Genomic DNA, 27,692 nt, shown 5'->3' with positions numbered 1-27,692 from the left:
TAAAAATGTTCTACAAAAATAAGACATTTCATTTTTTTAGAAAAGCACACAAGACTACAGCAAATCACTGAAGTCAAGGTCTAGAGTCTTTAAGAAGTCAGATGGGCCAGTCGCAGGGGCTCACGTCTGTGATCCCAGTACTCTGGAAGGCCGAGGGGGGCGGGTCATTTGAGCTCAGGGGTTACAGACCAGCCTGGGAAACATGGCGAAACCCCATCTTTACCAAAAATACAAAAAAAAAAGCCAGGCGTGGTGGAGCATCTGTGCTCCCAGCTACTCACGAGGCTGAGGTGGGAGGATTGCTTGGGAGGCATAGGGTTGCAGTGGGCCAAGACTGTGACACTGCACTCCGGCCTGGGTGACAGAGTGAGACCCCGTCTCAAAAAAAAAAAAAAAAAAAAAAAGGCCAGGTGGTTGTCTAACTACAGGCTCTGCATATTCTGGTCCAGGGGTTGCTGAGGAACATGGCCAATGTGAGGAATGACAGCAACAGTAAGCCCTTGGCAACACACTGAGAATACGGCTCCCCTGAAAAACAATGAACAAAATTAAGCAGCAGTATTTCTTAACTCTTTGATAACAGCATAGGAATAGGCTAGGTGTGGTGGGCCTCACGCCTGTAATCACAGCACTTTGGGAGGCCAAAGAGGGCAGATCACTGGAGGCCAGTTTGGGACTAGCCTGGCCAACACGGTGAAACCCCATCTCTACTAAAAATACAAAAATTAGCCGGGTGTGGTGGTGCTGTAATCTCAGGTACTCCAGAGGCTAAGGCACAAGAGTCACCTGAACCCAGGAGGCAGAGGTTGCAGTGAGACGAGGCTGTGCCACTGCACTCCAGCCCAAACAGTAATGGTGATCACTTCTAAGTGGCAATATTATCTATACATTTTGTTTTAAGTTTCTATATGTTTTACGCTTTCTGTAACATTTAGGTATCATTTAAAAAACGTGTTAAATTGACATAACATAATTGATCATAGAAATCTATTTCACCCTACCTTGATAATACTGAGTCCATGGATATAGAAGTTGCGGCCAACACACCTCATTTCTGTTGCAGTCATATTCTGTGTAATTGATCTGGAATCTACAAAACATTTTAGAGGGTTACAAAAACTACAAGTGAAAAGCATCAAAACTTGATTAAAGGAATAAACTTCCAATTTTCAAATATATATTTTTCTGCTTCCTAATGTCAACTAGGTGAGCAACTGGAATACCTTGTCAGGGGGCGGGGTAACTGTGCAGGAATTTTAATAAACTGGACCGATGCACTGATAAGGAGAAGGTCGACCTTGTGCTCACAGGTAAGCCCACACTGGTACTGCCAGTTCACCGAGGAGAACCTAGGAAGGAAAGATCACACGATCGGCATAGCCACCATTCAGTTCTATTCCACTAGGAACAGCAGGTAACGGATGCAATCACAATATAAGCTGAGGTTCTCTTAGGAAGTTTCACATTCTACCTGTGCTGTCTTTTTCTTTGTATTATGTCCATTTCCACAGACAGACCCAAGGAGAGAGAAGAGAAGCTCATAATAACCCTCATGGACCTATTATCCAGCGACAGCTGCCAGTATTCTTGTCAATGCCACTCCTTTCCAGCCAGGGCATTTTACACAGGTGCTATCAAAGGTAACTTTGTTCATCACCTGTTTTTCTCAAACAATGTAATAATAAAAGCAGCAGCTAGCCACTTATTGAGGGCTTTCCATGTTTGAGGCACAGGGAACAGGCACCTTCTACACACCATCTCATGTTATCCTCAAGAGTACCGTGGAGGCGGTAACTGCACTCGCATTTTCCCTAACAGAGCCACCACTCCCCATTCCCAGTTCAGTGAACCAGAAGGGACTGGCCCCAATCCAGAGGTGCACCTATCATCTGAGCCTAGTCAGTTAGAGCTGTCCATTGCCCCAGCCATGGGAATTGGTTTAGAAAGGAGCATGTGACCCAAACTGAACCAATAAAAGTCTGCCCGGATCTATTTTGAGAACGAGGAGGAAGGAGGGTCTCTTCCCACTGGACTTGCCGCAGTGACATAAGCCTGGATTGCTGGTGTTCATCTTTGCCATCTCTTGAGGAGAACCTCCCTGAGAATGAAGCCAACCCAAAGGAAGAGGAGAAAGAAAATAAAAAGATCCCTGACCACACTGGAACCATGAACCATGAACTAGCTGCATGTGGATTACTCTGAACTTGAACCAAAAAACTCCCCTTTTTGCTTAAGTCAGTATGAATTGGGCACCTGTCACTTAAAATTGATGGAGGCTTGATACATAAAGATATTATCACCATATTGCAGGGGAGGAAACTACAGCTCAGAAAGGTTAAGTGATTGCCTAGTGCCACACAGCTCCTCAGTGGGACAGCCATGATTGGAACTTATCTGCTGCCAAAGTCTCTAACCACAGGCAATATTCTCTGATCAGCATGTCAGTTACATTCATGGATTTCAAAATATACTTAGCACTGAGTAGCCCTTATTCTTCTTTGTACTCCCTAAAATACCTTGCAGAATCTTTTACACATAGCTTTATAAATACTTGTGAGACCAAGTCACCATAGTTCATACATATTCCATTTCTGCATATAAACATCTTGCTAATAATTGCAAGTTGTAAATAAACAATCAGATTCTAAGTGAGCATTTCCCTATTGTTCAGAACATCCTCAACTTTCCTGACACTCTCTAAACTACAGTGATCCAAGATGTGATCATACCTTGTCTCTACGCCAAGTATCTCCTGCTGAGTAATCCCTTCCACTGCGCCAGCATCTGAGATGAGGATGCGGATGCTCAGCTGAGCAGGAATATCCAGGCAGATGCCGTTCACACTGCCAGCCGGCGGGTCCACACCCGGATCAGGGGCATCTACACCTACGGAAATGTTAAGTTCACACTTTTCAAAGAATAATTTGATAAGTTTTCTTACGATTTGATGTTTTCCTAACCAAAATGGGAAATAATATTAGGTAAGCATCACATTAATGAGGCTTTAGTCTCTTACAGGCTCTGGTTACTTCTCAGTCCATAACTGTGTTATCCCTTGAAGTCTACAAGGCATAGGATGGCACCACCTACCAAAAACTGTGTTTAACATGTTTCCTTGTATGTTAAGCCAATCACTGGAACTTAAAAGCCCCGACTCACATATTAAAGCCATAAATCATGATTCAGTTTTCAAGCTCCCCACTGAAATCTACCCAGCCTTTTAACAAAACATGTATAATTGCGGTAAAATGCCATAATCTTTCCATGCAGTCACAGTTCTAGCAAAAGCTGTGTAAGACATTTAAAATTCATACTAACAACTTTAGGCCAGGCACAGTGGCTCACACCTGTAATACTAGCACTTTGGGAAGTCGAGGTAGAAGGACTGCTTGAGCCCAGGAGTTTGAAACCAGCCTGGGCAACATAGCAAAACCCCATCTTTTAGAGAAAAAAAATACCCAGGCAAGGTGCCACATACCTGTAGTCCCAGCTACCCAGGAGGCTAAGGTGAGAGGATTGCTGCAGCCTGGGACGTCAAGGCTGCAGTGATGGCACCATGGCACCACTACACTTCAGCCTGGACACAGAGTGAGAACCTCATCTCAAAAAATAAAAATCAGCCGGTCACAGTGGCTCACACCTGTAATCCCAGCTACTTGGGAGGCTGAGGCAGGAGAATCGCTTCAACCTGGGAGGTGGAGGTTGCAGTGAAGAGAGATCATGCCACTGCACTCCAGCCTGGGCAGCAAAGTGAGACTCCATCTCAAAAATAATAATAATTAAAAATTTTACAAACCCAAAATCCATACTAACAACTTTAGGATGTATTAGATAGATAAGTAATTTCCTAATGCGTTATCATAATATAAATTGGAAGAGAATGAAATTGAATGAGAAATTAATTTTCATTCACCTTGAAAACTAGCACTCATGAGAAAACCCAGCAAGGTCAATGAGAGGAAGTGGGGTAGGTTCTATGTCTCCTCTGAAGGGGGGTCTTTGCTCCTTCAGGAATTCTGAAGGTCAGTAGCACCGTTTTTATGCGTAATTTCTTTATACATGTGTCAACACCACTTCTCCTCTGCTTATTAACCAGGATCAAGGTTGCATTTTGGCTCAGACATTAAATAAAAGCTAATCCCTTCCACCTTGAAGGCAACAAAATGTCATTACCACACTGATTTCGTAACTAACCAACCTGGGTTCTCCATCTAGACATTTCCCCTACTTTTTATTTCCCAAGTGCTGACTTCTCTCCAGCCCTCAGGGTCATCCCATAGCCTATCTATATGGCCTGGGTGGCAGAGCCCAGCGCTTGACAAGCTCGGCCTCTGGATTCCATTTGCAAATGAAGATCTGGGTCTGGGCCCATGCCCTGAGCACCAGCTGGATAAGCAAACAGCAGCCTGAGGGCCCTGTGGAGGTAGGGGTCCAACAGGACTCCCTCCTCAAGTCAGAGAGTGGTCTGGGGCATCTCAAGCTCACAGACATATCACATGATCCATGACCACCACGAGGGCAGGGAGGGTCCTCATCACCATGACCCCAATCACAAGGAGCAGGCACAATACATGAGTGTGTGTCTGGATGGGCCCTTGTGTGAATTCCAGCCCACTGAGCCCAGCTGACCTCAGAGGGGATGGAAAGGGCAAGGGCAGGATCCAGAGGGCTGCTCCCCAGGCAGAGAAGGGGGGCACAGCAATGTGTGCAGGGAGAGCAAGGCAGGGGAAAGCAGAGACGCACAGTCACTGGCTCTTTCTGGCCCCAAAAGGCAATTCCATTAATTAGCTCAATAAAATAAGTTTTCTCTTCAACATATTTACACATTCAAGACTCCCTAAGAAACTGGGAAGACGTTACTTAACTTACTATCAGGGAACAGAGAAAAGAGGTTGGAACCCTGGGTGTTCATTCTAACTCTGCCAAAACTCACTGTGACCTTAGGCCTCTCCAACATAATCCAATGAGCTGGATCTCCATGACTCAAAGGACATTTGGGATTTGAGGTGAAATTGGGGCTGGTGAAGAAGCTGTAAAGTCTGCCTAACCTTTACTCCATGTGCATGTGGTGTGCCTTCTTCCCTTTGCATGCGATCTACTTGCCAGCTCAACACTGCAAATACCTTTGGCCAAAGGCACTGGGCTGTCAAGTCTTTTAATCTGGCCCCCATGATCCCTGCTGTTATTAGATCTGTTCTACCTTAATTACTTTTTTTCTTAACAACTTTATTGAGATATAACTGATATGCTATACACTCTACCCACTTAAAGTGTATAATTCGATGGTTTCTGGTATAGTCACAAAGCTGTGTAACAATCAGCAGATTCTCTTTTAGAACATTTTATTGCTCTGCAAAGAAAGAAATCCTTTATCCATGGCAGTCTCTCCCCATTTCCTCCCAACTCCTCAGCCTCTGGCATCCACTAATCTGCTGTCTCTATACATACTAAAAATCTTCAAACCTCGCTTGGACTTTGTTTCAATGTATTTTATTTTATTTTGTTTTATTTTTAGAGTGAGGATCTTGCTCTGTCATCCAGGTTGGAGTGCGGTGGTGTAATCAGAGCTCATCACTGCAGCCTCAAACTCCTGGGCTCAAGCAATCCTCTTTCCCCAGCATCCCAAGTAGCAGTGACTGCAGGGACATGCCACCACCCCTAATTTTTTAAACTTTTTGTAGAGACAAGGTCTCACTATGTTGCCCAGGCTGGTCTTAAACTCCTGGCCTCAAGCAATCCTCTTGCATTGGCCTCCCAAAGTGCTGAGATTATAGGCATGAGCCACTGTTCCCAGCCTTTTTACAAAGATTGTTGTTGGCCAGGCTCAGTGCCTCATGCCTGTAATCTCAACACTTTGAGAGGTTGAGGTGGGCAGATCACTTGAGCCCAGGAGTTGATGACCAGCCTGAGCAACATGGCAAAATCCACCTCTACAAATAATGCAAAAAATTAGCCAGATATGGTGGCACACACTTGTAGTGCCAGCTACTTGGGAGGCTGAGGCGGGAGGATCTCTTGAGCCTGGGAGGATGAGGCTGCAGTGAGCTGTGATTGCACCACTGCACACACCAGCCTGGGTGACAGAATAAGACCCTGTCTCTAAAAACAAAAAAGGTATCATGAATAAGAAGAAAAAGGCATGCCAAGTTTCCTGCCTGGAGAGCTAACCCTTGAACAAACATCCAGTTAAGCGTAGTTAAGCCTCAGGAAGATGACCTACTTACTCGGTTGGGCCCTAATGCTGCAACTACAGTTGGCAATCATAGCAACCAAGTTATAGGCTTTATTGTAACCCACTTTGACTTACGTATTATTTCAAGCCAGCCATCACTAAGATCAGTGTAATCGGAGTTGCCTCTCATTGCAACATGAGTCGCTTGTATTAATGAATCAAGTCTTTCAACAGCACTCACCCTGCAAGAGAATAAGACATTTCTCAGCTCATGGCCAGCAGGTCTTGTCCTAAAGTCCTTTCCAATGAATGTCCAGGTTTCACTTCCAAGTGCCTAAATGAAAAACTGCCAGAGGGGCCTGGCGCAGTGGCTCATGCCTGTAATCCCAGCACTTTGAGAGGCTGAGGCAGGCGATCACCTGAGGGTGGAAGTTCAAAGCCAGCCTGACCAACAGGGAGAAAGCCTACCTACTAAAAATATAAAATTAGCCAGGCGGGGTGGCACATGCCTGTAATCCCAGCTACTCAGGAGGCTGAGGCAGGAGAATAGCTCGAACCTGGGAGGCGAAGGTTGTGGTGAGCCAAGATTGCACCATTGCAGTCCAGCCTGGGCAACAAGAGTGAAACTATGCCTTAAAAAAAAAACTGCCAGAGGAACCCGCATTAAAAACTGGCAGGGTGTCACCCATGGAATGGGTATGTTTGATGGCCTTCCCAGGATGGACGTACACAGCTGGAGGAGGACATAGAGAAGCAATCTTTTACTTTAGACTTAAAATGTTAGTAATTTAGCCAGGAGCAGTGGCTCACGGCTGTAATCCCAACCCTTTGGGAGGCTAAGGTCAGAGGATTCCTTGAGCTCAAGAGTTCAAGACCAACCTGGGCAATATAACAAAACCCTGCCTCTACTATAAATACAAAAATTAGCCAGGCGTGATGGCACATGCCTATAGTCCCAACTACTTGGGAGGCTAAGGTGGGAAGAGTGCATGAGCCTTGCAGGGTTGAGGCTGCAGTGAGCCGAGATCACACTACTGCACTGCAGCATGGGTAACATGGCAAGACCCTGTCTCAAAAAAAAAAAAAAAAAATGTTAGTAACAAGTTGGGATCGCATGGCTCAAAGATTCTGCTGACAGTCACCAAACTTAGGAGGTAGTTAGAGCATACATCAAGTTACCAGGATAAATTGGTGGGCCAGAGTGATCCAATAATAAAAGTAATCTAAATATCTAGCTGGGATTTTGAGTCTTAAAATTAAGTGAAGACTAAGCGTTGGAACATAGCATCCCTCCTCCTTCCCGGCACTGTCAGTGGAGGGCACAAATCTCAGGAACTGCGGGAGAGGGTCTCTGCCCATGGACTCAGACCTCACAACCCATAATCAGGAGCTGCTGCCAACAATTTATACCAGTTTTCCTTAACTTCTCAATGTCTCCTGCATTTTCTTCCTGCTCCCCAAAGAACTACACATCTTGGGATATGCAAAGATAAAATGTGTGTAAGAATGCACGCAGGCCAGGCACAATGGCTCACACTTGTAACCCCAACACTTTGGGAGGCCCAGGCAGGTGGATTGTTTGAGCCCAGGAGTTTGAGACCAGCCTGAGCAACATGGTGAAACCCCATCTCTACAAAAAATATGAAAAATCAGCCAGGCATTGAGGTACACCTGTACTTCAAGATATTTGGGAGTCTGAAGTGGGAGGATCACCTGAGCTGAGCGGAGTCGGGCTATAGTGAGCCGTGGTCACACCACTGCGCTCCAGTCTGGATGAGAGTGAGATCTTGTCTCAAAAAAAAAAAAAAAGGCAAGCTAAAAAGAATGCATGCAAGCAAAACCACAATGAGATACCACTTCTTATCTATTAGGATGGCTACTGTCCAAAAAATACAAAAACAGAATATAGGCCAGGCACAGTGGCTCACGCCTATAATCCCAGCACTTTAGGAGGCCAAAGCAGGTGGACCTACTGAGCCTGGGGAGGTTGAGGCTGCAGTACGCCATGATTGTACCACTGCACCCAAGCCTGGGCGACACAATGAGACCCTGTCTCAAAAACAAAAACGTTAATCACCCCAATTATACCTTGTCCTGGCCTTTTTCATAGCTCTAGGAGTATAAGGTTCCAATGAGGCTGGGTGTGGTGGCTCACACCTGTAATCCTAGCACTTTGGGAGGCCTTGGTGGGCAGGTAACTTAAGGTCAGGAATTCAAGACCAACATGGTGAAACCCCGTCTCTACTAAAAATACAAAAAAAATCAGCCAGGTGTGGTGGTGCATGCCTGTAATCCCAGCTACTCAGGGTGCCTGAGGCAGGAGAATCACTTGAACCAGGGAGGCAGAGGCTGCAGTGAGCTGAGATTGCGCCACTGCACTCCAGCCTAGGTGACAAAGCGAGAATTCATCTCAACAACAAAAAAAAAGAGGTTCCAGTGAGCCGAACAAACTTTGGCAGAGAAATTTGCTTAAATTTGGATGAACTGGCTTTAGTCCCAAGAAAGAGGTCTATTTTCCCTCATATTGATGTTTGAATCAACTCTAAATTGTATTACATGTCTGCATTTATTTATTATCACTTTTACAAGTTTTAATTGACTCTAATTTTTCATAATTAATGTTGTCTTTGATATTCATGTAGTGAATCAATTTTTTTTCAGATGGACTCTCACTCTGTTGCCCAGGCTGGAGTGCAGTGGCACAATCTCAGCTCACTGCAACCTCTGCCGCCCAGGTTCAAGTGATTCTACTGCCTCAGCATCCCGAGTAGTTGGGATTACAGGCGCCTGCCACTGTGCCCAGCTAACTTTTGTATTTTAGTAGAGACAGGGTTTTGCCATCTTGGTCAGGCTGGTCTTAAACTCCTGCCCTCGTGATCACCCGCCTCAGCTTCCCAAAGTGCTGGGATTACAGGCGTTGAACCACTGTGCCTGGTCATGAATTAATTTTAAGAAAATCATTCACATTGCAGATAAATTCATCAATGAAATACTCACCTGAGCTGTGTACAATTTTCATTAATCCCAACTTCTAACAGGCATCCAGAGAGTGCATTTTCTCCAAATAAAATGGGTTTGAAATTTGCTGATGTACACAAACCCCTTCCAGCTATAAAAGAAAAAGATTATCCTCTTGCTACTTTTTGCTAAATAAAAGATTAACTTCAAAGGTTTTCTTGAAAAACAGGGAGAAAGTAGTAAGTAAAATAAAGTTTCCAGTTTTCAAAAGCTGAGATCACTGTTAATCTAATCCTTTCAAAGCTGAACAAAGATGCCTTTTTGTATCAGAATTCCCAGACCCTGAGCGGTGGTTTCTGACGGTTTCTTCAGAAAATGATATTGCCTCTGGCAGATGTTGGTAATGATCACTGACCACCGATTTCCCATAGTTCAGAATGAAGTTATTCTCCTGTCTCCAATTAGCACCATCCTGGGCTATAGGCAAGAACAGCATGGGACTCTCAAGCCAATCTCCTATTTAAATCTCTTTTACTAGCAACCAGCACTTCAGGTGCAAACAAGCTTAGCATTTCTCCTTAAAAAGCTGTAGAAGCATGAAAAACCACCACCACTGTTATTCAGCAGCATGTACCTCTCCTGCTAAATAAGCCAACCAGGCTTTAAAATAATTGAGCGCTTGATTAGATTACTACATACTGCAATATACAAAATAAAAAATACTTCTGGGCCAGGCGTGGTGGCTCACACCTGTAATTCCAGCACTTTGGGAGGCCGAGGCGGGTGGATCATGAGGTCAAGAGATCGAGACCATCCTGATCAACATGGTGAAACCCCGTCTCTACTAAAAATACAAAAAATTAGCTGGGCATGGTGGCGTGTGCCTGTAATCCCAGCTACTCAGGAGTCTGGGGCAGGAGAATTGCCTGAACCCAGGAGGCGGAGGTTGCGGTGAGCCGAGACAGCGCCATTGCACTCCAGCCTGGGTAACAAGAGCGAAACTCCATCTCAAAAAAAAAAAAAAAAAAATACTTCTAACACCAGTTTGCCAGAAGGCTAATCAAAATGATCAAACCGGATTACCTGACTGCCAAAGATGTAAAGTTGTGACATTATTCGTCCTGTTGATATTTAGAGCTCGGACAGGCTTTCCAAGTTGGTAACCTAGACAAACATGACAAAGGAGAATAAGCATGTTTCCGCCTATACTCTAGCATAGCAAGCCATAACTCAGCAAACAATACAAAAGAGAAATACATGATGAACCTCCTGGGTTCAAGCGATTGTCCCACCTCAGCCTCCCGAGTAGCTGGGACTACAGGCACCCACTATCATGTTAATTTTTGCATTTTTGTAGAGACGGGGGTTTCACCATGTTGGCCAGGCTGGTCTCGAACTCCTGACCTCATCATCCGCCCACCTCGGCCTCCCAAAATGCTGGCATTACAGGCATGAGCCACCATGCCCAGCCCCTTTTTTTTTTTTTTTTTTTAACAGACAAGGACATTCATTCAATATAAAAAATACATTTTAACAATAAAACCTGAAAAATAAATTGCAGGCATGAGTCAGTCTTGGACCTCTCCTGCAAAGACACAGAGGTGCTTATCAAGCCAGTGAAGGAACACTTGCTGAATGATAATACTGCTTATTACAGGGGCTCATAGAAGACATTTAAACCAAAGTAATCTTTTTTTTTTTTAAATGGATTCTCACTCTGTCACCCAGGCTGGAGTGCAGTGGTGTGATCTCGGCTCACTGCAACCTCTGCCTCCTGGGCTCAAGTGATTCTCTTGCCTCGGCCTCACAAATAGCTGAGATTACAGGTGCCCACCGCCACCTCAGGCTATTTTTTTGAATATTTAATAGAGACGGGGTTTCCCCAAGTTGGCCAGGCTGGCTTCTAACTCCTGACCTCAAGTGATGCACCTGCCTCAGCCTCCCAAAGTGCTAGGATTAAAGGTGTGAGCCACTGCGCCCGACCATAATCTTTCAATAGAACCTTTTCCCAGTAAATCCATTCAACCCCAAGGTCTGTTGCTAGGTCATATTCCTATCCATCTCCTATTAATGCAACTTATTACTTCCAATATTTTACTATGAAAATGTTCACATGTACAGAAAAGTTGAAAGTAATACCATGAATGTCAATACAACCACATCAAAATCAACTTTGTTAATATTTGGCCATATTGATCTTAACTATATCATACAGGTTGTGCATCCCTTATCTGAAATGCTTGAGACCAGAAGTGTTTGGAATTTTTTCCGATTTTGGAATGTTTGCATATTCCTGAGTCTTGGCTGTGCGCCGTGGCTCAAGCTTATAATCTCAGCACTTTAAGAGGCCGAGATGGACAGATTACTTGAGGTCAGGAGTTCAAGACCAGCCTGGCCAAGACAGCAAAATCCCATCTCTACTAAAAATACAAAAATTAGCCAGGCATGGTGGCACAGGTCTGTCATCCCAGCTACTCAGGAAACTGAGCCATGAGAATCACTTGAACCTAGGAGGCGGAGGTTGCAGTGAGCTAAAATCGCACCACTGAACTCCAGCCTGGGCCACAGAGTGAGGCTTCATCTCAAAAAAAAAAAACAGGTTATCTTGAGGGCGAGACCCAAGACTAAACATGATATTTATGTTCCATATACATGTTATACATATAGCCTGAAGGTAATTTTATACTATATTTTTAATAATTTTGTACAAGAAAATTTGCACATGAAGTTTGTGGACACTGAACCATCAGAAAGCAAAGGTGTCAGTGTGGAATTTCCCCCTTGTGGCACCATGTCGGTGATCCAAAAGTCTTAGATTTTAGAGCACTTTGGATTTCAGATTTTAGAGCACTTTGGATTTCAGATTTTCAGATTAGAGATGCTCAAATTAGATAAACATGTACATATACATATGGGATTTTTTTGCAGGACCATTTAAAATAAGCTGTGGAAAGCTAGGTGCAGTGGCTCATGCCTGTAATCTCAGCACCATGGGAGGCCAAGGTGGGTGGATCACCTGAGGTTAGGAGCTCAAGACCAGCCTGGCCAACAAGGAGAAACCCCAACTCTACTAAAAATACAAAATTAGGCCGGGCATGGTGGCTTACGCCAGTAATCCCAGCACTTTGGGAGGCCATGGTGGGTGGATCACCTGAGGTTAGAAGTTCGAGACCAGCCTGACCAATATGGAGAAACCCAGTCTTTCTTGAAAAAAACAAACAAAAAACAGGGTCCAATCAGACTCATGCATCATTTTTGTGTTTCCAGCTTTACGTCCCAACATTGCTGAACACCCAGCCTTGCCATGTGTATTTCATGCTCATATCTGCCTCCTAGGCTTCACTCAGGTTACCCCTGGTCCCAATACGCACCATCTGCTCTTCAAGGCACAACCCCTCCGCACAACCCCAGGATGGAAACTCACCAAGGGCACGGACTCACTGCTTTACCTCCAGCACTGAGAGCAATGCCTCACGCAAACTGGACACTCAACAAAGCTCCTTAAGGATCAGAAGTTTGGTTCAATAGCTGGGAGCAGTGGCTCATGCCTATAATCCCAGTACTTTGGGAGGCTGAGGTAGGTGGATCACTTGAGGTCAGGAGTTCAGGACGAGCCTGGCCAACATGGCAAAACCCCGTCTCTACTAAAAATACAAAAATTAGCCAGGTATGGTAGCTCATGCCTGTAGTCCCAGCTACTCAGGAGGCTGGGGCAGGAGAATCACTCGAACCTGGGAGGCAGAGGTTGCAGTAAGCCAAGATTGCACCACTCCAGCTTAGGGGACAGAGCAAGACTCCATCTCAAAAAAAAGAGAAGTTTGGTTCAATGATTAACTTTCTCCTCCTCCGAAGTTCTAGAGTACCTGTGCACCTGTGCGTTAAGTCCGGCATTGATTTTTTATCTTGGGTTTTTCACTGTTTGCTCAGCTCTGGCTCTTAACTATTTTTTTTTTTAAATAGGGTCTCATTCTGTTGCCCAGGTTGGAGTGCAGTGGTGTGATCACAGCTCACTGCAGCCTCAACTTCCTGGCCTCACTGCAGGCTTAACTCCCCAGGCTCAAGCCCTCCTTCCACCTCAGCCTCCTGAGTAGCTGGGACTATAGGCAAGTGCCACCACACACAGTTAATTTTTTTTTTTTTTTTTTTTGAGACAGAGTTTCACTCATGTTACCCAGGCTGGAGTGCAATGGCGCGATCTCGGCTCACCACAACCTCCGCCTCCTGGGTTCAGGCAATTCTCCTGCCTCAGCCTCCTGAGTAGCTGGGATTACAGGCACGCACCACCATGCCCAGCTAATTTTTTGTATTTTTAGTAGAGACGGGGTTTCACCATGTTGACCAGGATGGTCTCGATCTCTTGACCTCGTGACCCACCCGCCTCGGCCTCCCAAAGTGATGGGATTACAGGCTTGAGCCACCGCTCCCGGCCTAGTTAATTTTTTTTAAATCTGTTTGTATAGACAGGGTCTCACTATGTTGCCAGGGCTGGTCTCCAACTCCTGGGCTCAAGCCATCCTCCAGCCTTGGCCTCCCAAAGTGCTGGGATTTCAGGCGTGAGCCACCAAGCCTGGCCTCCATTATTTCTTAAAAAGTTAATTTTAGGCCAGCAATGGCAGCTCACACCTGTAATCCTAACACTTTAGGAGGCTGAAGTGGGCAGCCCAGCCCACTTGAGCCCAGAAGGTTGGGACCAGCCAGGAAACATAGCAAGACCCTATCTCTTCTTTTTTAGCTTTTTCTTTTTTTTCTTTGGAGACAAAGTCTAGCTCTGTCACCCAGCCTGTAGTGCAGTGGTGAGATCTCAGCTCACTGCAACCTCCATCTACCAGGTTCAAGCAATTCTTGTGCCTCAGCCTCCCAAGTAGCTGGGACTACAGGCACACGCCACCACACCTGTCTAATTTTTTGTACTGTTGTAGAGACGGGGTTTCACCGTGTTGCCCAAGCTGGTCTCGAACTCCTTAGTTCAAGCAATCTGCCCACCTCAGCCTTCCAAAGTGTTAGGATTACAGGTGTGAGCCACCACGCCCAGCCAGCAAAGACTCCATCTCTACAAAAAATACAAAAATGAGCCAGGCGTGGTGGCACACATCTACAGTTCCAACTACTTGGGAGGCTGAGGTGAAACGATCACTTCAGCCTGGGAGGTTAAGGCTGCGGTGAGTTGTGATCATAACCACTGCATTCCACCCTGGGTGATAGAGTGAGACTCTGTCTCAAAAAAATAATAATAATTTTATCGACATTTTAAATGTATTATGTCTCTCAAAAAACCAGTAACTAAAGACAAAGAATGCTTCACATTTACAACAACATGTTACTATATACAACAGACTATGTAAAAAAAAATTATGTTGCTATCACAAAAAGAATACCATGTCGGCCAGGCGTGGTGGCTCACACCTGTAATCCCAGCACTTTAGGAGTCTGAGGTGGGTGGATTACCTGAGGTCAGGCATTCAAGACCTGTCTGGCCAACACGGCAAAACCCCATCTCTACTAAAAGTACAAAACTTTGCTGAGCGTGGTGGTAGGCGCCTGTAATCCCAGCTACTTGGAGGAGAATCATTTGAACCCAGGAGGTAGAGGTTGCAGTGAGCCCGAATCGTGCCATTGCACTCCATTCTGGGTGACAAGAGGGAAACTCTGTCTCAAAAAATAAATAAGAAGAATACAGTGTTACAACAGAGAATAAAGAGGCTGGGCAGTGGCTCATGCCTGTAATCACAACATTTGGGAGGCTAAGGCCAGGGGATCACTTAAAGTCAGGAGTTCAAGACCAGCCTGGACAACAGGGTGAAACCCTGTCTCTACTAAAAGTATAAACATTATATTAAAGTGAGCGACCCTGCGAGCCTCTCTTTGGAGAAGTAGCAGATAAATAAAGCTTTCTGTGTTGTGTGGTTAAACAAAAAAAAAAAAAAAAATTACCAGGCATGGTGGTATGCACCTATAATCCCAGCTACTCAGGAGGCTGAGGCAGGAAAACTGCTTGAACCCAGGAGGCAGAGGTTGCAGTGAGCCGAAATTACACCACCGCACTCCAGCCTGGGCAACAGAGCAAGACCCTGTCTCAAAAAAAAGAGAGAGAGAATAAGAAAAAGGTCAGCAACTAAAACTGGAGAGAGTTACTTATAATCATCCTGATGGTGGCTGGGAGTATCAAACTAAAATATGTTTGTAAGATCAATGACTGTCATATACTCATCTTACCTGGATTTCCAGATAATTCCTCCTCATTACCACTATTATAGCTTAAAAATTTTACGACAAATCTCTGCGTCAATATCCCTAAAAATAAAACAAAATAAAAATATAACATGTATCATTTCACTAGGAAAAGAAATTATTCTCCATAGTGTCTTACGTAAAATTGCATTCTGACATGCAAAATATACTCATTGATTAAATCATAAATGCACATAGAAACAAGTCTGACTGAGTTTTATGGGTTATAATTATGAGAAACTTGAACAAAGAAAAAACAATACTTTTCAGTGAAAGCATGCTTGCTACCCTCATCAAAGTTACCTTTCTGGTGGGCATTAATCTCTGCCCTAATAATCTTGACATTTATTTCACTGATTGTATTGTTATTCCATTTGAAAATATAATGTTCTTCCACATTCACGATTCTGAGGGATGATCCATTATTTAAAGGAGCTTCTGCAAATACAAGAAAATGTTCATAAATTAAAGACCCTCTTTGAGCTTAACTCTATTACTGGGAAACTCCCTCTGCCTGTGTGGCCTTCCCTGAGTGCCTGCCCCTGCCCTCCCTATCTCCCTTTCCCTAACATACCCTGGTCACTGATTCCTCGAGGAAGCCTGCCCTGGCCCACCAAATCAGCATTCGCTGCCTCCTCTATGCCATCACGGTACCCAGAATGAGATCTGTCCCTTTCATTTCTGTGTCCCCAGCACCTGGCTCATAGCTTGCCATGGAGCACACACTTGGCAAAATGTTTGTGAGATGAAAGACCAGAGGGTCACTTCCATAAGGCAGGGGCTGGCTGTCTAATTCCTTACTATAGCGTAGGAACTCCGCTAATATTTGATGAGCTAATGAATACATTTGAGAATTATAACACATCAGAAAGAGACACCAAGCACTTTGGGAGACCAAGGCAGGTGGATCACCTTAGGTCAGGAGTTTGAGACCAGCCTGGGCAACAAGGTGAAATGCCGTCTCTACTAAAAATACAAAAATTAGCCAGGAGTGGTGGCAGCTGACTGTAATCCCAGATACTCAGGAGCCTAAGGCAGGAGAATCACTTGAACCTGGAAGGTGGAGGTTACAGTGAGGTGAGAACATGCTACTGCATTCCAGCCTGGGCGACAGAGCAAGACTCTGTCTCCAATTAGTAAAAAGAAAAGAATCACATATATCCTTCATTAAAAATTAAATTCCTGGTAAAATCAGCCAAAATCAGCCAGACACAGTGGCTCACACTTGTAATCCCTGCACTTTGGGAGGCTGAGGCAGGTGGATCACTTGAGGTCAGGAGTTTGAAACCAGGCTGGCCAACATGGCGAAACCTTGTCTCTACTAAAGATACAAAAAATTAGCCAGGTGTGGTGGCAAGCACCTGTAATCCCAGCTACTCAGGAGGCTGTGGCAGAAGAATCATTTGAACCCAGGATGTGAACGCTGCAGTGAGCCAAGATCACACCACTGCACTCCAGCCTGCGTGACAGAGCAAGACTCTATCTCAGAAAAAAAAAAAAAAAGCAGCCAAACTCTACATAACTTATTTGGCTGTATTGCAATTGCAAAATTTAATTATCTTAAAAAAAAAAAAAAAAAAAAAAGGAAAGAAAGCAAGATGTGAACATGCTGTGTCCTAAAGAATTCCTTAACACCGGGCGCAGTGGCTCACGCCTGTAATCTCAGCACTTTGGGAGGCCGAGGCGGGTGGATCACGAGGTCAAGAGATCGAGACCATCCTGGTCAACATGGTGAAACCCCGTCTCTACTAAAAATACAAAAAAACAGCTGGGCATGGTGGCGCGTGCCTGTAATCCCAGCTACTCAGGAGGCTGAGGTAGGAGAATTGCCTGAACCTAGGAGGCGGAGGTTGTGGTGAGCCGATATCGCGCCATTGCACTCCAGCCTGGGTAACAAGAGCGAAGCTCCGTCTCAAAAAAAAAAAAAAGAATTCCTTAACTATCAAACATTTAAGGAAAGGTTCATGGAAGCTGGAACTAGCAGGGATGGTGGAACTCACAGAAGCCAGGACTGTGGAGGAACAGGCCAGAGAGTACTCCAAAGCCCAGCAAGACAGAACAAGGAGCAAATGAAATGCTCCTGGCATAGTCTCCTAACTATTGTGAACCTTTTTAAGTGACTAATAAAAGCATATACTCTGGGGCTATATATTACTCGTAAGAAATGACACATCTGTTTCTGAAGAAATGATCTCAAAGTGTAACATTAAATACCTGTCCTGGTGATGAATTTGTCTAGGTCAGTTGCTTCCTCATAGATGACTTTTGGTGTAACTATGCCTAAGAGAGACATAAATTAACTTCCACAGGAGTAACACGGCCTACCACGATCACACTTACTCAGGCAAAGTACAGCTCATCAAGCAAACAATGCAAATAAACCTGCCCAGGCTGCCAACCGCAAAACTCTCCCCACTCCCCAAAAACCATCAGATAGGAGTCCCAGTCCTCTTTGCATCTAATTATAACTGAGGAGGAAAATCCACAATAAACAAACAAACAAAAAACAGGGTGACTGTGACGTAGAAACAAATATGCAGTTCACCGCTGGTGGCAATAAAAAATGGTGCAGACATTGTAGAGAACAATTTGGTGGGTCTTCAAGAAGTCATATTAGCATGACGTGTCAGTTCCACTCCTAGGTGTCTACCCAAAAGAAATGAAAACACACATCTATGAAAAAACTTGTACACGAGTGTTTATAGCAGTGCTCTTTAAAACAGTCGAGATATCAAGACAATCCACATGCCCATCAACTGACGAACGGACAAACACAATGTGGTCTGTCAATAGGATGGACTATGACTCAGCCATAAAAAGGAGCAAAGTGTGACACACGCCGGAACATGGATGAGCCACGGAACACCACACTAAGTGAAGAAGCCAGACACAAAAGGCCACATATGTATGCTTCTATTTCTAGGAAACATCCAGAATAAGCAATCCATGCAGACAGAAAGCAGATTGGTGGCTGCAGGGGCTGAGATAGAGGAGTGGCGCGTGACTGCTAATCGGTACAGATGCCCTTCTGAGATGATGGAATGTTCTGGAACTATAAAAAGGTAATGGTGGCATAACAGTATGGAAGGTCCTAAATGTCACTGAATTGTACACTTTAAAATGGTTCATTCTGGTAGGGTGCAGTGGCTCACATCTGTGATCCGAGCACTTTGGGAGGCCTAGGAGGGTGGATCACCTGAGGTTAGGAGTTCAAGACCAGCCTGGCCAACATGGTGAAACCCCATCTATAATAAAAATACAAAAATTACCCAGGCATGGTGGCAGGCACCTGTAGTCCCAGCTACTCGGGAGGCTGAGGCAGAATCGCTTGGACTCAGGAGGCGGAGGATGCAGTAAGCAGAGATTGCGCCACTGCACTCCAGCCTGCACAATGGAGCGAGACTCCGTCTCAAATCAAACAAACAAAAAGGTTAATTTTATGTTATTTGAATTTTACTTCAATTTCAAAATATTTAATATGCAACATGCTGTCTTACGGAACTAAACAATTAGCAGTTAAAATATTATTTGAAGCTGAACCAGTAAAAATGATTTATACTCTCATGAGATCATAGCTTATCTTCATGCTTGGGTCTGTGTTCTTTTTTTCAAAGAAATGTAACATACCTCCTAAGGCAACATTCTTGATCTTCTCATTGATAACACCATCTCGTTCTTGGTATGCTTCCAAATTAGTAACGCATTTAACATCAAAATTGTGAAGAAATGCCACTGGAGCTTCCTGCATGCACTGCCCAGCCAGGGACACCTGAGGGTGAAGGGCAAAGCCAACAGATTTACGGCCTCTCTCCTAATCATACAAAATAGATCAGCGTCCCTTATTGTTCTTTCTGCAGCCTGCTCCCATTGCTGGTCTGGTTTCAGCAATGGCAAGTTCACTGACTAGTTGACCAGCTTTAGCAAAACACTCAACTGATTTGCCCATCAAGGTCTGGAAGCCATTGGTTGTGGAGTCACAGCAAATATTATCTAATAAAAACAAAGAGGCCAGATGCGGTGGCTCACACCTGTAGTCCCAGCACTTTGGGAGGCCAAGGAGGGCGGATCACAAGGTCAGCAGATTGAGACCATCCTGGCTAACACGGTGAAACCCCATCTGTACCGAAAATACAAAAAATTAGCCGGGCATGGTGGCACATGCCTGTAGTTCCAGCTACTTGGGAGGCTGAGGCAGGAGAATCACTTGAACCCGGGAGGCAGAGGTTGCAGTGAGCAGAGATCACGCCACTGCACTCCAGCTTGGGGAGACAGAGCAAGACTCTGTGTCAAAAAAAAGAAAGAAAGAAAGAAAAAGAAAATCCCTTGTCATGTTCTGTTTACTTTGCAGAGACATGATTACAGTAAACCTCATGTTCTCTCCCTCAGCACCACCAGAGTTTAATACCATAAAAATGGATTCATATGAACAGGAAAGAGAAACTGTTTCACTTTCCACGCTTTCTTCCCACAAATATCATTCCTCATAATGTTGAACTTAACAAAGATTTCAGGGCCAGGCATGGTGGCTCATGCCTGTAATCCCAGCACTTTGGGAGGCCAAGGCAAGCAGATCACGAGATCAGGAGTTCAAAACCAGCCTGGCCAACATGGTAAAGCCTCATCTCTACTAAAAATACAAAAATTAGCCACGGCGTGGTGGACGGTGCCTGTAATCTCAGCTACTCGGGAGACTGAGGCAGGAGAATCGCTTGAAACCAGAAGGCAGAGGTTTCAGTGAGCTGAGATCACGCCCCTACACTCTAGCCTAGGTAACAAGAACAAAACTCCATCTCAAAAAAAAAAAAAGAAAAGAAAAGAAAAGATTTCAGGTCAGGAGCAGTGGCTCACACCTGTAATCCCAACACTTTGGAAGGCTGTAGTAGGAGGATCATTTGAACTCAGGAGTTCAAGACCAACCTGGACAACATAGTGAGACCCTGTCTCTACAAAAAGTAAAAAATTAGCTAGGCAGAAGCTGGGTGCAGTGGCCCACATCTGTAATCCCAGCACTTTGGGAGGCCAAGGTGGGTGGATCACCTGAGGTCAGGAATTCAAGACCAGCCTGACCAATATGGTGAATCCTTGTCGCTACTAAATATACAAAAATTAGCCAGGCATGGTGGTGCGTGCCTGTAATCCCAGCTATTCAGGAGGCTGAGGCAGGAGAGTTGCTTGAATCCAGGAGACGGAGGTAGCAGTGAGCTGAGATTGCACCACTGCACTCCAGCTTAGGCAACAGAAAAGACTCTAACTGAAAAATAATAATAATAAATAAACACAAAATTAGCCAGGCATGGTGGCATGCGTCTGTAGTCCCAGCTACGTGGGGGGACTGCTTGAGCCCAGGAGATCGAGGCTACAGTGAGCTGTGACTGCACCACTGCACTCCAGCCTAGGCGACAGAGCAAGATCCTGTCTTCATTCACTCATTCATTCATACATACATAAACGATTTCATATAAAACCTTAGAGCCTTAAAATATTTTTCAAAGTTTCAATGACAAATAAAATGATGTATTTATCTAACCATTGCTTTTTATATTGGAGCCTACTTGAGGGTAGTAGGTGGGAGGAGGGAGAGGATCAGAAAAAAAATATATTGGGTACTTGGCTTGAGTGACAAAATAATCTGCACAACAAAACCCCATGACACAAGTTCACCTATATAACAAACCTGCACATGTACCCCTGAACCTAAAAGTTTTTATAAAAAAGAAATAAAGAATGGGCCGGGCGCGGTGGCTCAAGCCTGTAATCCCAGCACTTTGGGAGGCCGAGGCGGGTGGATCACGAGGTCAAGAGATCGAGACCATCCTGGTCAACATGGTGAAACCCCGTCTCTACTAAAAATACAAAAAATTAGCTGGGCATGGTGGTGCGTGCCTGTAATCCCAGCTACTCAGGAGGCTGAGGCAGGAGAATTGCCTGAACCCAGGAGGCGGAGGTTGCGGTGAGCCGAGATCGCGCCATTGCACTCCAGCCTGGGTAACAAGAGCGAAACTCCGTCTCAAAAAAAAAAGAAAAAAAAAAAGAAATAAAGAATGATAGTTACTTCCAGCCAGGCACTGAGGCTCACGCTGTAATCTCAACACACCGGGAGGCCAAGGCAGAAGGATTTTGAGGCCTGGGCAACACAGTGAAACCCCCACCTGTACAAAAAAAAATTTTTGGTCGGGCGCGGCGGCTCATGCTGTAATCCTAGCACGTTGGGAGGCCAAAGTGGGCGAATCACTTTAGCCCAGGAGTTAGAGACCAGCCTGGACAACATGGAAAAACCCCATTTGTACAAAAAAATTAGCCAGGAATGGTGGCACACGCCTGTAGTCTCAGCTACTTGGGAGGCTGAGGTAGGGAGGATCATCCGAATGCGGGAGGTCAGGGCTGGAGTGAGTCAAGATCACGCCGGTGCACTCTACCCTAGGTCATAGAGCAAGACTATGTCTCAAACCAAAAAAAATGTTTTTAACTTTAAAAAAAAAGAAAAAATGATAGGTACTTCCATGGAAACTTATAGAAAACCTTTTGGTTTTATTTTGTACGTTCACTCTAAGTTTTAAGCAGACAGTGATTAATTTAAGAATGACTATATGTTTTATTTTTTTTATTTTTTTTTTTTTTGAGACGGAGTTTCGCTCTTGTTACCCCGGCTGGAGTGCAATGGCGCGATCTCGGCTCACCGCAACCTCCGCCTCCTGGGTTCAGGCAATTCTCCTGCCTCAGCCTCCTGAGTAGCTGGGATTACAGGCACGCGCCACCATGCCCAGCTAATTTTTTGTAGCTTTAGTAGAGACGGGGTTTCACCATGTTGACCAGGATGGTCTTGATCTCTTGACCTTGTGATCCGCCCGCCTCGGCCTCCCAAAGTGCTGGGATTACAGGCTTGAGCCACCGCGCCCGGCAACTATATGTTTTATTAATCTGGAGAACATAAATAGTTAAGTCCCTAAAAGGTACAAAAGAGAAAAATAAGTAACTTAAAAAGAGATTTTATATACTCCAAGAATGTTAAAAAAAAAAAAAAGAGAGAGATTTTAAAGAGAAATACGACTTAAATTAACAATAATAGGACAGGAAAAATAAGAGAAGGGTCTAGCATATGAATACTCCTGGGATTACCTGCGGGATAGTGAAATATGCCTTCTTCACGGTCATAATTGGATCTCCTTGTTTGTAACCAAAGTCTGCAAAGTCTTTTGGATCAGTGTGCACATACACTTCAAAGGAGGAGCCCTGTTTGGGGGAGCTGAAAATCAATAAGAAAAGCTGCATAGTGTCAGTTATCTGCAAAAACACAATTCTTCCTTAATGTTGTTCTTTACTTTTTTTCTGAGACGGAGTCTCACTCTGTCACCCAGGCTGTGGGTGACAGTGGCACAATCTTTGTTCACTGCTACCTCCATCTCCCAGGTTCAAGTAATTCTCGTTCCTCAGTCTCCTGAGTAGCTGGGATTACAGGCTCCCACCACCACATCCGGGCTAATTTTTTGAATTTTTAGTAGAGATGGGGTTTCACCACGTACCCAGGCTGGTCTTGAACTCCCAATCTCAGGTGATCTGCCTGCCTAAGCATCCCAAAGTGCTGGGATTACAGATGTGACCCACTGCGCCTAGCCTCTTTACTTTTTTAATTACAAAAATCACAGAGAAAATTTTAACAATATCAAACTATAAAATACAGGAAATTAAAATCCCCCACGAGCAACCACTCCTTCGCCTCCCCTAGAAAAGCACCATGAGGCCGGGCACGGTCGCTCACATCTGTAATCCCGGCACTTTGGGAGGCTGAGAAAGGTGAATCACCTAAGGTCAGGAGTTCAAGACCAGCCTGACCAACATGAAGAAACCCTGTCTCTACTAAAAATACAAAATTAGCCAGGTGTGGTGGTGCATGCCTGTAATCCCAGCTACTTGGGAGGCTGAGGCAGGAGAATCACTTGAATCTGAAAGGCGGAGGTTGCGGTGAGCCGAGATCACGCCACTGCACTCCAGCCTGGGCAACAAGAGCAAGACTCCATCTCAAAAAAAAGGCCGGGTGTGATGGCTCACGCCTATAATCACAACACTTTGGGAGGCTGAGGCAGGCAGATCACAAGGTCAGGAGATAGAGACCATCCTGGCTAACACAGTGAAACCCCGTCTCTACTAAAAATACAAAAGTTAGCCAGGTGGGGTGGTGTGCACCTGTAGTTTCCACTACTTGGGAGGCTGAGGCAGGAGAATCCCCTGAACCCGGGAGGTGGAGGCTACAGTGAGCCAAGATCGTGCCACTGCACTCCAGCCTGGGCAACAGAGCTAGACTCCATCTCAAAAAAAAACAAACAAAAAAGCAAGTGAGCTGTTTCCAGTGTCAATCAATTTATTTTCAAGGAGGTCCAATTCTCTCAAATAACGCAAAATAAACTGGCTAACTGAAATCTGGAATTGAATCCTCTAGGCAAAGAACCTCTGGAGAGGGGTTGGGAAAAATGGGACCACATTATAAGGCCTACTAGAGTATGGCCCCACCGGGGCGGGAGAACAATGCCCTATCCCAGGCGGCTGCTCTGACACTTACACGGCACCGTGATAGAAGTAACCAAGGAAGGGCGTGTTGGCCAGCGGCGACTGCACACACAGAAAGGGAAACCAGTCGGGGACAGCGTGTGTCGTCTCAGCGGAGCAGAGCTGATCAAAAGGAGGATTGACGTCTCCTCCAAACACGCCGGTGAAGCAGGACCCTCTGAACAGCTCTGTTAAGTTGGATGAGCATTCCTTGAAGGCAAACACAAAGGCAGGGGCTGTGGCCGCAGTGAGGATCTCCTGGCAAGCCCGATGAATGCTCACTGTTTATGCCCAGTAGGATGTTACTGAGTAAGCAAGAAAACCTATAATCTCTGTCTCATCTAAAAGTGCCTTGTGCCCATAGAAAGTAAAGTAGCTCTAGAATTTATTTTGTCAATTCCCCAAATAAGAAACTTCGGGCATTCAAGGGAACCACAGTTTTACTTGGGATATGAGATATTCCTGGTAAGACAAAAGAAGAAAAGATAGTACAGAACAGAGCCCAAATGAAGACAAAACCATAGTGAACCTCCTTTCTTAACTGTCATCACCATTCAAACCCTTAGCCCAGAAAAGCCTATGGACATTTAGAGTGAGGGGAAACATTCCGTATTCCACAAGGATCGCCAGGCCCTTGCTAAATTATAACAGGACCCAATTAATGTCATCAAGAAATTACTTGGGGCTGGGTACAGTGGCTCACACCTGTAATCCCAGCACTTTGGGAGGCTGAGGCAGGTGGATCACTTGAAGTCAGGAGTTTGAGAAAAATACTCAATTTATATGTTGTACCTGCTCTAAGCCTAAAAGAATAAAAATAAAAATTTAATTTTTTTTTTTGAGACAGAGTTTTGCTCTTGTTGTCCAGGCTGGAGTACAATGGGGTCATCTCGGCTCACCGCAACCTCTGTCTCCTGGATTCAAGCAATTCTCCTGCCTCAGCCTCCAGAGTCACTGGGATTACAGACATGTGCCACCGCGCCCAGCTAATTTTGTAGTTTTAGTAGAGGCGGGGTTTCTCCATGCTGGCCAGGCTGGTCTAGAACTCCCAACCTCAGGTGATCTGCCCACCTCAGCCTCCCAAAGTGCTGGGATTACAGGTGTGAGCCACCATGCCCAGCCAAAATTTAAAAATTTTTAAAAATACTCAATTTGAAAACAATTTGCAACAGAAAATATAATCTCAGTTTGGGAAGATCATCCCTTAAAAAGCTGTTGGGGCAAGGCATGGTGGCTCACACCTGTAATCCCAGCATTTTGGGAGGCAAAGGTAGGAGGACTGCTTGATCAGGAATTTGAAACCAGCCTGGGCATCATGGCAAAACCTGTCTCTATAAAAGATACAAAACAATTAGCTGGGTCTGAAGGTGCATGCCTGTGGTGCCAGCTACTCTGGAGGCTGAGGTAAGAGGATCGTTTGAGCCCGGGAGGTCAAGGCTGCAGTGAGCCATAATTGCACCACCACACACCAGCCTGGGTGACAGAGCAAGACTCTGTCTCAAAAAATAAAAAATAAAAAAAGCTGTTGGTGGCTCTCCTGGTGTTCTCACAGGTAGGGTAACTTTTGTGCCCAATAATCAAAAGAACATACCTGGTCACAGCAGCAGCGAATATCACAGGCCCCAGCTGTTAAATTACAAGGACAAGGACCAAGGGGCTGATACACCTGGTTAGGAATGACAGTCACGTTCTCTGAAAAGTACACACAACAGAAAAATTCAGCTTAAGAAACACTCTGACAAAGCATTATCACATTTTTGACATTCAAAAGAAAGCTGAATTGTCTTGTTTTGTAAATCATCATTACCAAGTATTCTACATTAAGGAATCCACAAAATATCTGAGGCCTGCATCTACCACTCCAGCAAAAACCCAAATACAAGAAAACACACCAGTTACAATGAACCAAAAAAGCCATCGTTGATGTGGAAGATCATCAATTGACTAAGAGTCACAAGTTAGTATACACATTATGTACTGATTTTAGGCTGGGTGGGGTGGCTCACACCTGCAATCCCAGCACTGTGGGAGGCCAAGGCAGGCAGATCACCTGAGGTCACAAGTTCAAGACCAGCCTGGCCAACATAGTAAAACGCTGTCTCTAACAAAAATATAAAAAGTAGCTGAGCATGGTGGTGTGCACCCAGCTACTCAGGAGGCTGAGGCAGGAGAATCGCTTGAACCCAGGAGGCAGAAGTTGCAGTGAGCCGAGAGCATGCCACTGTACTTCAGCCTGGGTGACAGAGTGAGACTCCATCTCAATAATAATAATAATAATAATAATAATAATAATAATGTACTGATTTTAGTTTTCAATACTCTGAACAATCCCGCTATAACACATCCTGATACTAAGCATTTTCTCCTGCTAATTCATTTCCTCTTCTTGGAAGATAAAACTGAAGCCATGGTGACATATCAGAGAGCTTATGTGGAATCCATCCAATCACAAGATCATATTTAATTTTGCAAGACACTTGACTTCAAGTCTCTATTATGCTGTAAACTCAGATCCTCACACCATGATTCTGTTTCAATCATGGAGGAACTAAGTAAGTAAAAAGGAGGCAACTGTATTTTATTGTATTTTAGTTTTTTCAGATAGGATCTCACTATGATGCCCAGGTTAGTACTGAACTCCTCAGTCCTCCTGCTTCAGCCTCCTGAGTAGCTGGGATAACAGGTGAGAGCCTGTAGGAGGCTCATCTTTATAATTCCAGCACTTTGGGAGGCCAAGGTGGTTGGATCACTTGAGGTCAGGAGTTCGAGACTTGCCTGGGCAACATGATGAAGCCGGGTCTCTAATAAAAACACAAAACTAAGCCAGGCATGGTGGTACACACCTGTAGTCCCAGCTACTTGGGAGGCCAAGGCAGGAGAATCACTTGAACCCAGGACGGCGGAGTTGCAGTGAGCCAAGATCGCGCCACTGCACTCCAGCCTGGCAACAAAGTGAGACTCTCCCTCAACCTCAAAAAAGAAAAACAAAAGGTTAAGCAAGGTGGCTCACACCTGCAATCCCAGCACTTTGAGAGGCCAAGGCAGGTGGATCACAAGGTCAAAAGATTGAGACCATCCTGGCCAACATGGTGAAACTTCATCTCTACTAAAAATACAAAAATTAGCTGGGCATGGTGGTGCATGCCTCTAATCTTAGCTGCTCAAGAGGCTGACAGGAGAATCGCTTGAACCAGGGAGGTGGAGGGAGTTTGCAGTGAGCCAAGATCATGCCACTGCACACCAGCCGGAGCGATGGAGCGAGACTCCGTCTCAAAAAAAAAAAAAAAAAAAAAGAAACATAAAAATTAATTTAATAATTTTACTGAACCCAACATATCAAAAATAATATCATTGCAACAGGCAATCAATGAAAAACTTATAAATGAGCTATTTCACATTCTTTGTTTCACAGTAAAGTCCTCAAAAACTGGTGGCTATTTGACAGTTACAGCACATCTCAATTAAGATCCATCCGCTGTCAAGTGTCCAGTGTCCAGACATGGCTCATGACTGTGGTACCCAATAGTGCAGGTGGGACAAACATGGTATGACCATGAGAGTATGGGGGGGTGGGCTTATCCAGGGCTTATACAGTGAGACAGGGGCGGGGTTATGCAGGGATGAGACAGTGAGGGGGGGTTATGCATGGATGAGACAGTTGGGGGAGGTTATGCAGGGATGAGACAGTGAGACGGGGGAGGTTATGCAGGGATGATGCAGTAAGACAAGGGTGTGGTTATGCAGGGATGATGCAGTGAGACGGGGTGGGGTTATGCAGGGATGAGACAGTGAG

General features: G+C 44.9%; 1 protein-coding gene across 1 annotated transcript in view; it reads right to left on the bottom strand.

Moving 5' to 3' along the window:
* The window catches only part of TCTN2 (tectonic family member 2), a 28,615-nt gene continuing 923 nt past the window's right edge, over positions 1-27,692 (bottom strand). The window contains exons 2-15 of the mRNA XM_032283471.1: positions 25,491-25,622; positions 23,913-24,109; positions 22,475-22,601; positions 18,986-19,127; positions 17,573-17,638; positions 15,662-15,796; positions 15,344-15,421; positions 10,214-10,294; positions 9,170-9,281; positions 6,308-6,414; positions 2,730-2,886; positions 1,224-1,349; positions 1,002-1,090; positions 1-528 (exon numbers count right to left, since the gene is read on the bottom strand). Of these exons, the coding sequence (XP_032139362.1) occupies positions 419-528; positions 1,002-1,090; positions 1,224-1,349; positions 2,730-2,886; positions 6,308-6,414; positions 9,170-9,281; positions 10,214-10,294; positions 15,344-15,421; positions 15,662-15,796; positions 17,573-17,638; positions 18,986-19,127; positions 22,475-22,601; positions 23,913-24,109; positions 25,491-25,622 (1,659 nt within the window). The 3' untranslated portion in view covers positions 1-418. The remainder of the gene's footprint in view (positions 529-1,001; positions 1,091-1,223; positions 1,350-2,729; positions 2,887-6,307; positions 6,415-9,169; positions 9,282-10,213; positions 10,295-15,343; positions 15,422-15,661; positions 15,797-17,572; positions 17,639-18,985; positions 19,128-22,474; positions 22,602-23,912; positions 24,110-25,490; positions 25,623-27,692) is intronic.

This window comes from Sapajus apella, unplaced genomic scaffold, assembly GCF_009761245.1.
Source record: "Sapajus apella isolate SASKATOON/1434 unplaced genomic scaffold, GSC_monkey_1.0 scaffold2, whole genome shotgun sequence".
NCBI classification, from domain to species: Eukaryota; Metazoa; Chordata; class Mammalia; order Primates; family Cebidae; genus Sapajus; species Sapajus apella.
Note: the sequence above shows the minus strand (reverse complement) of the source record. Positions and strands in the feature narration are given on the sequence as shown.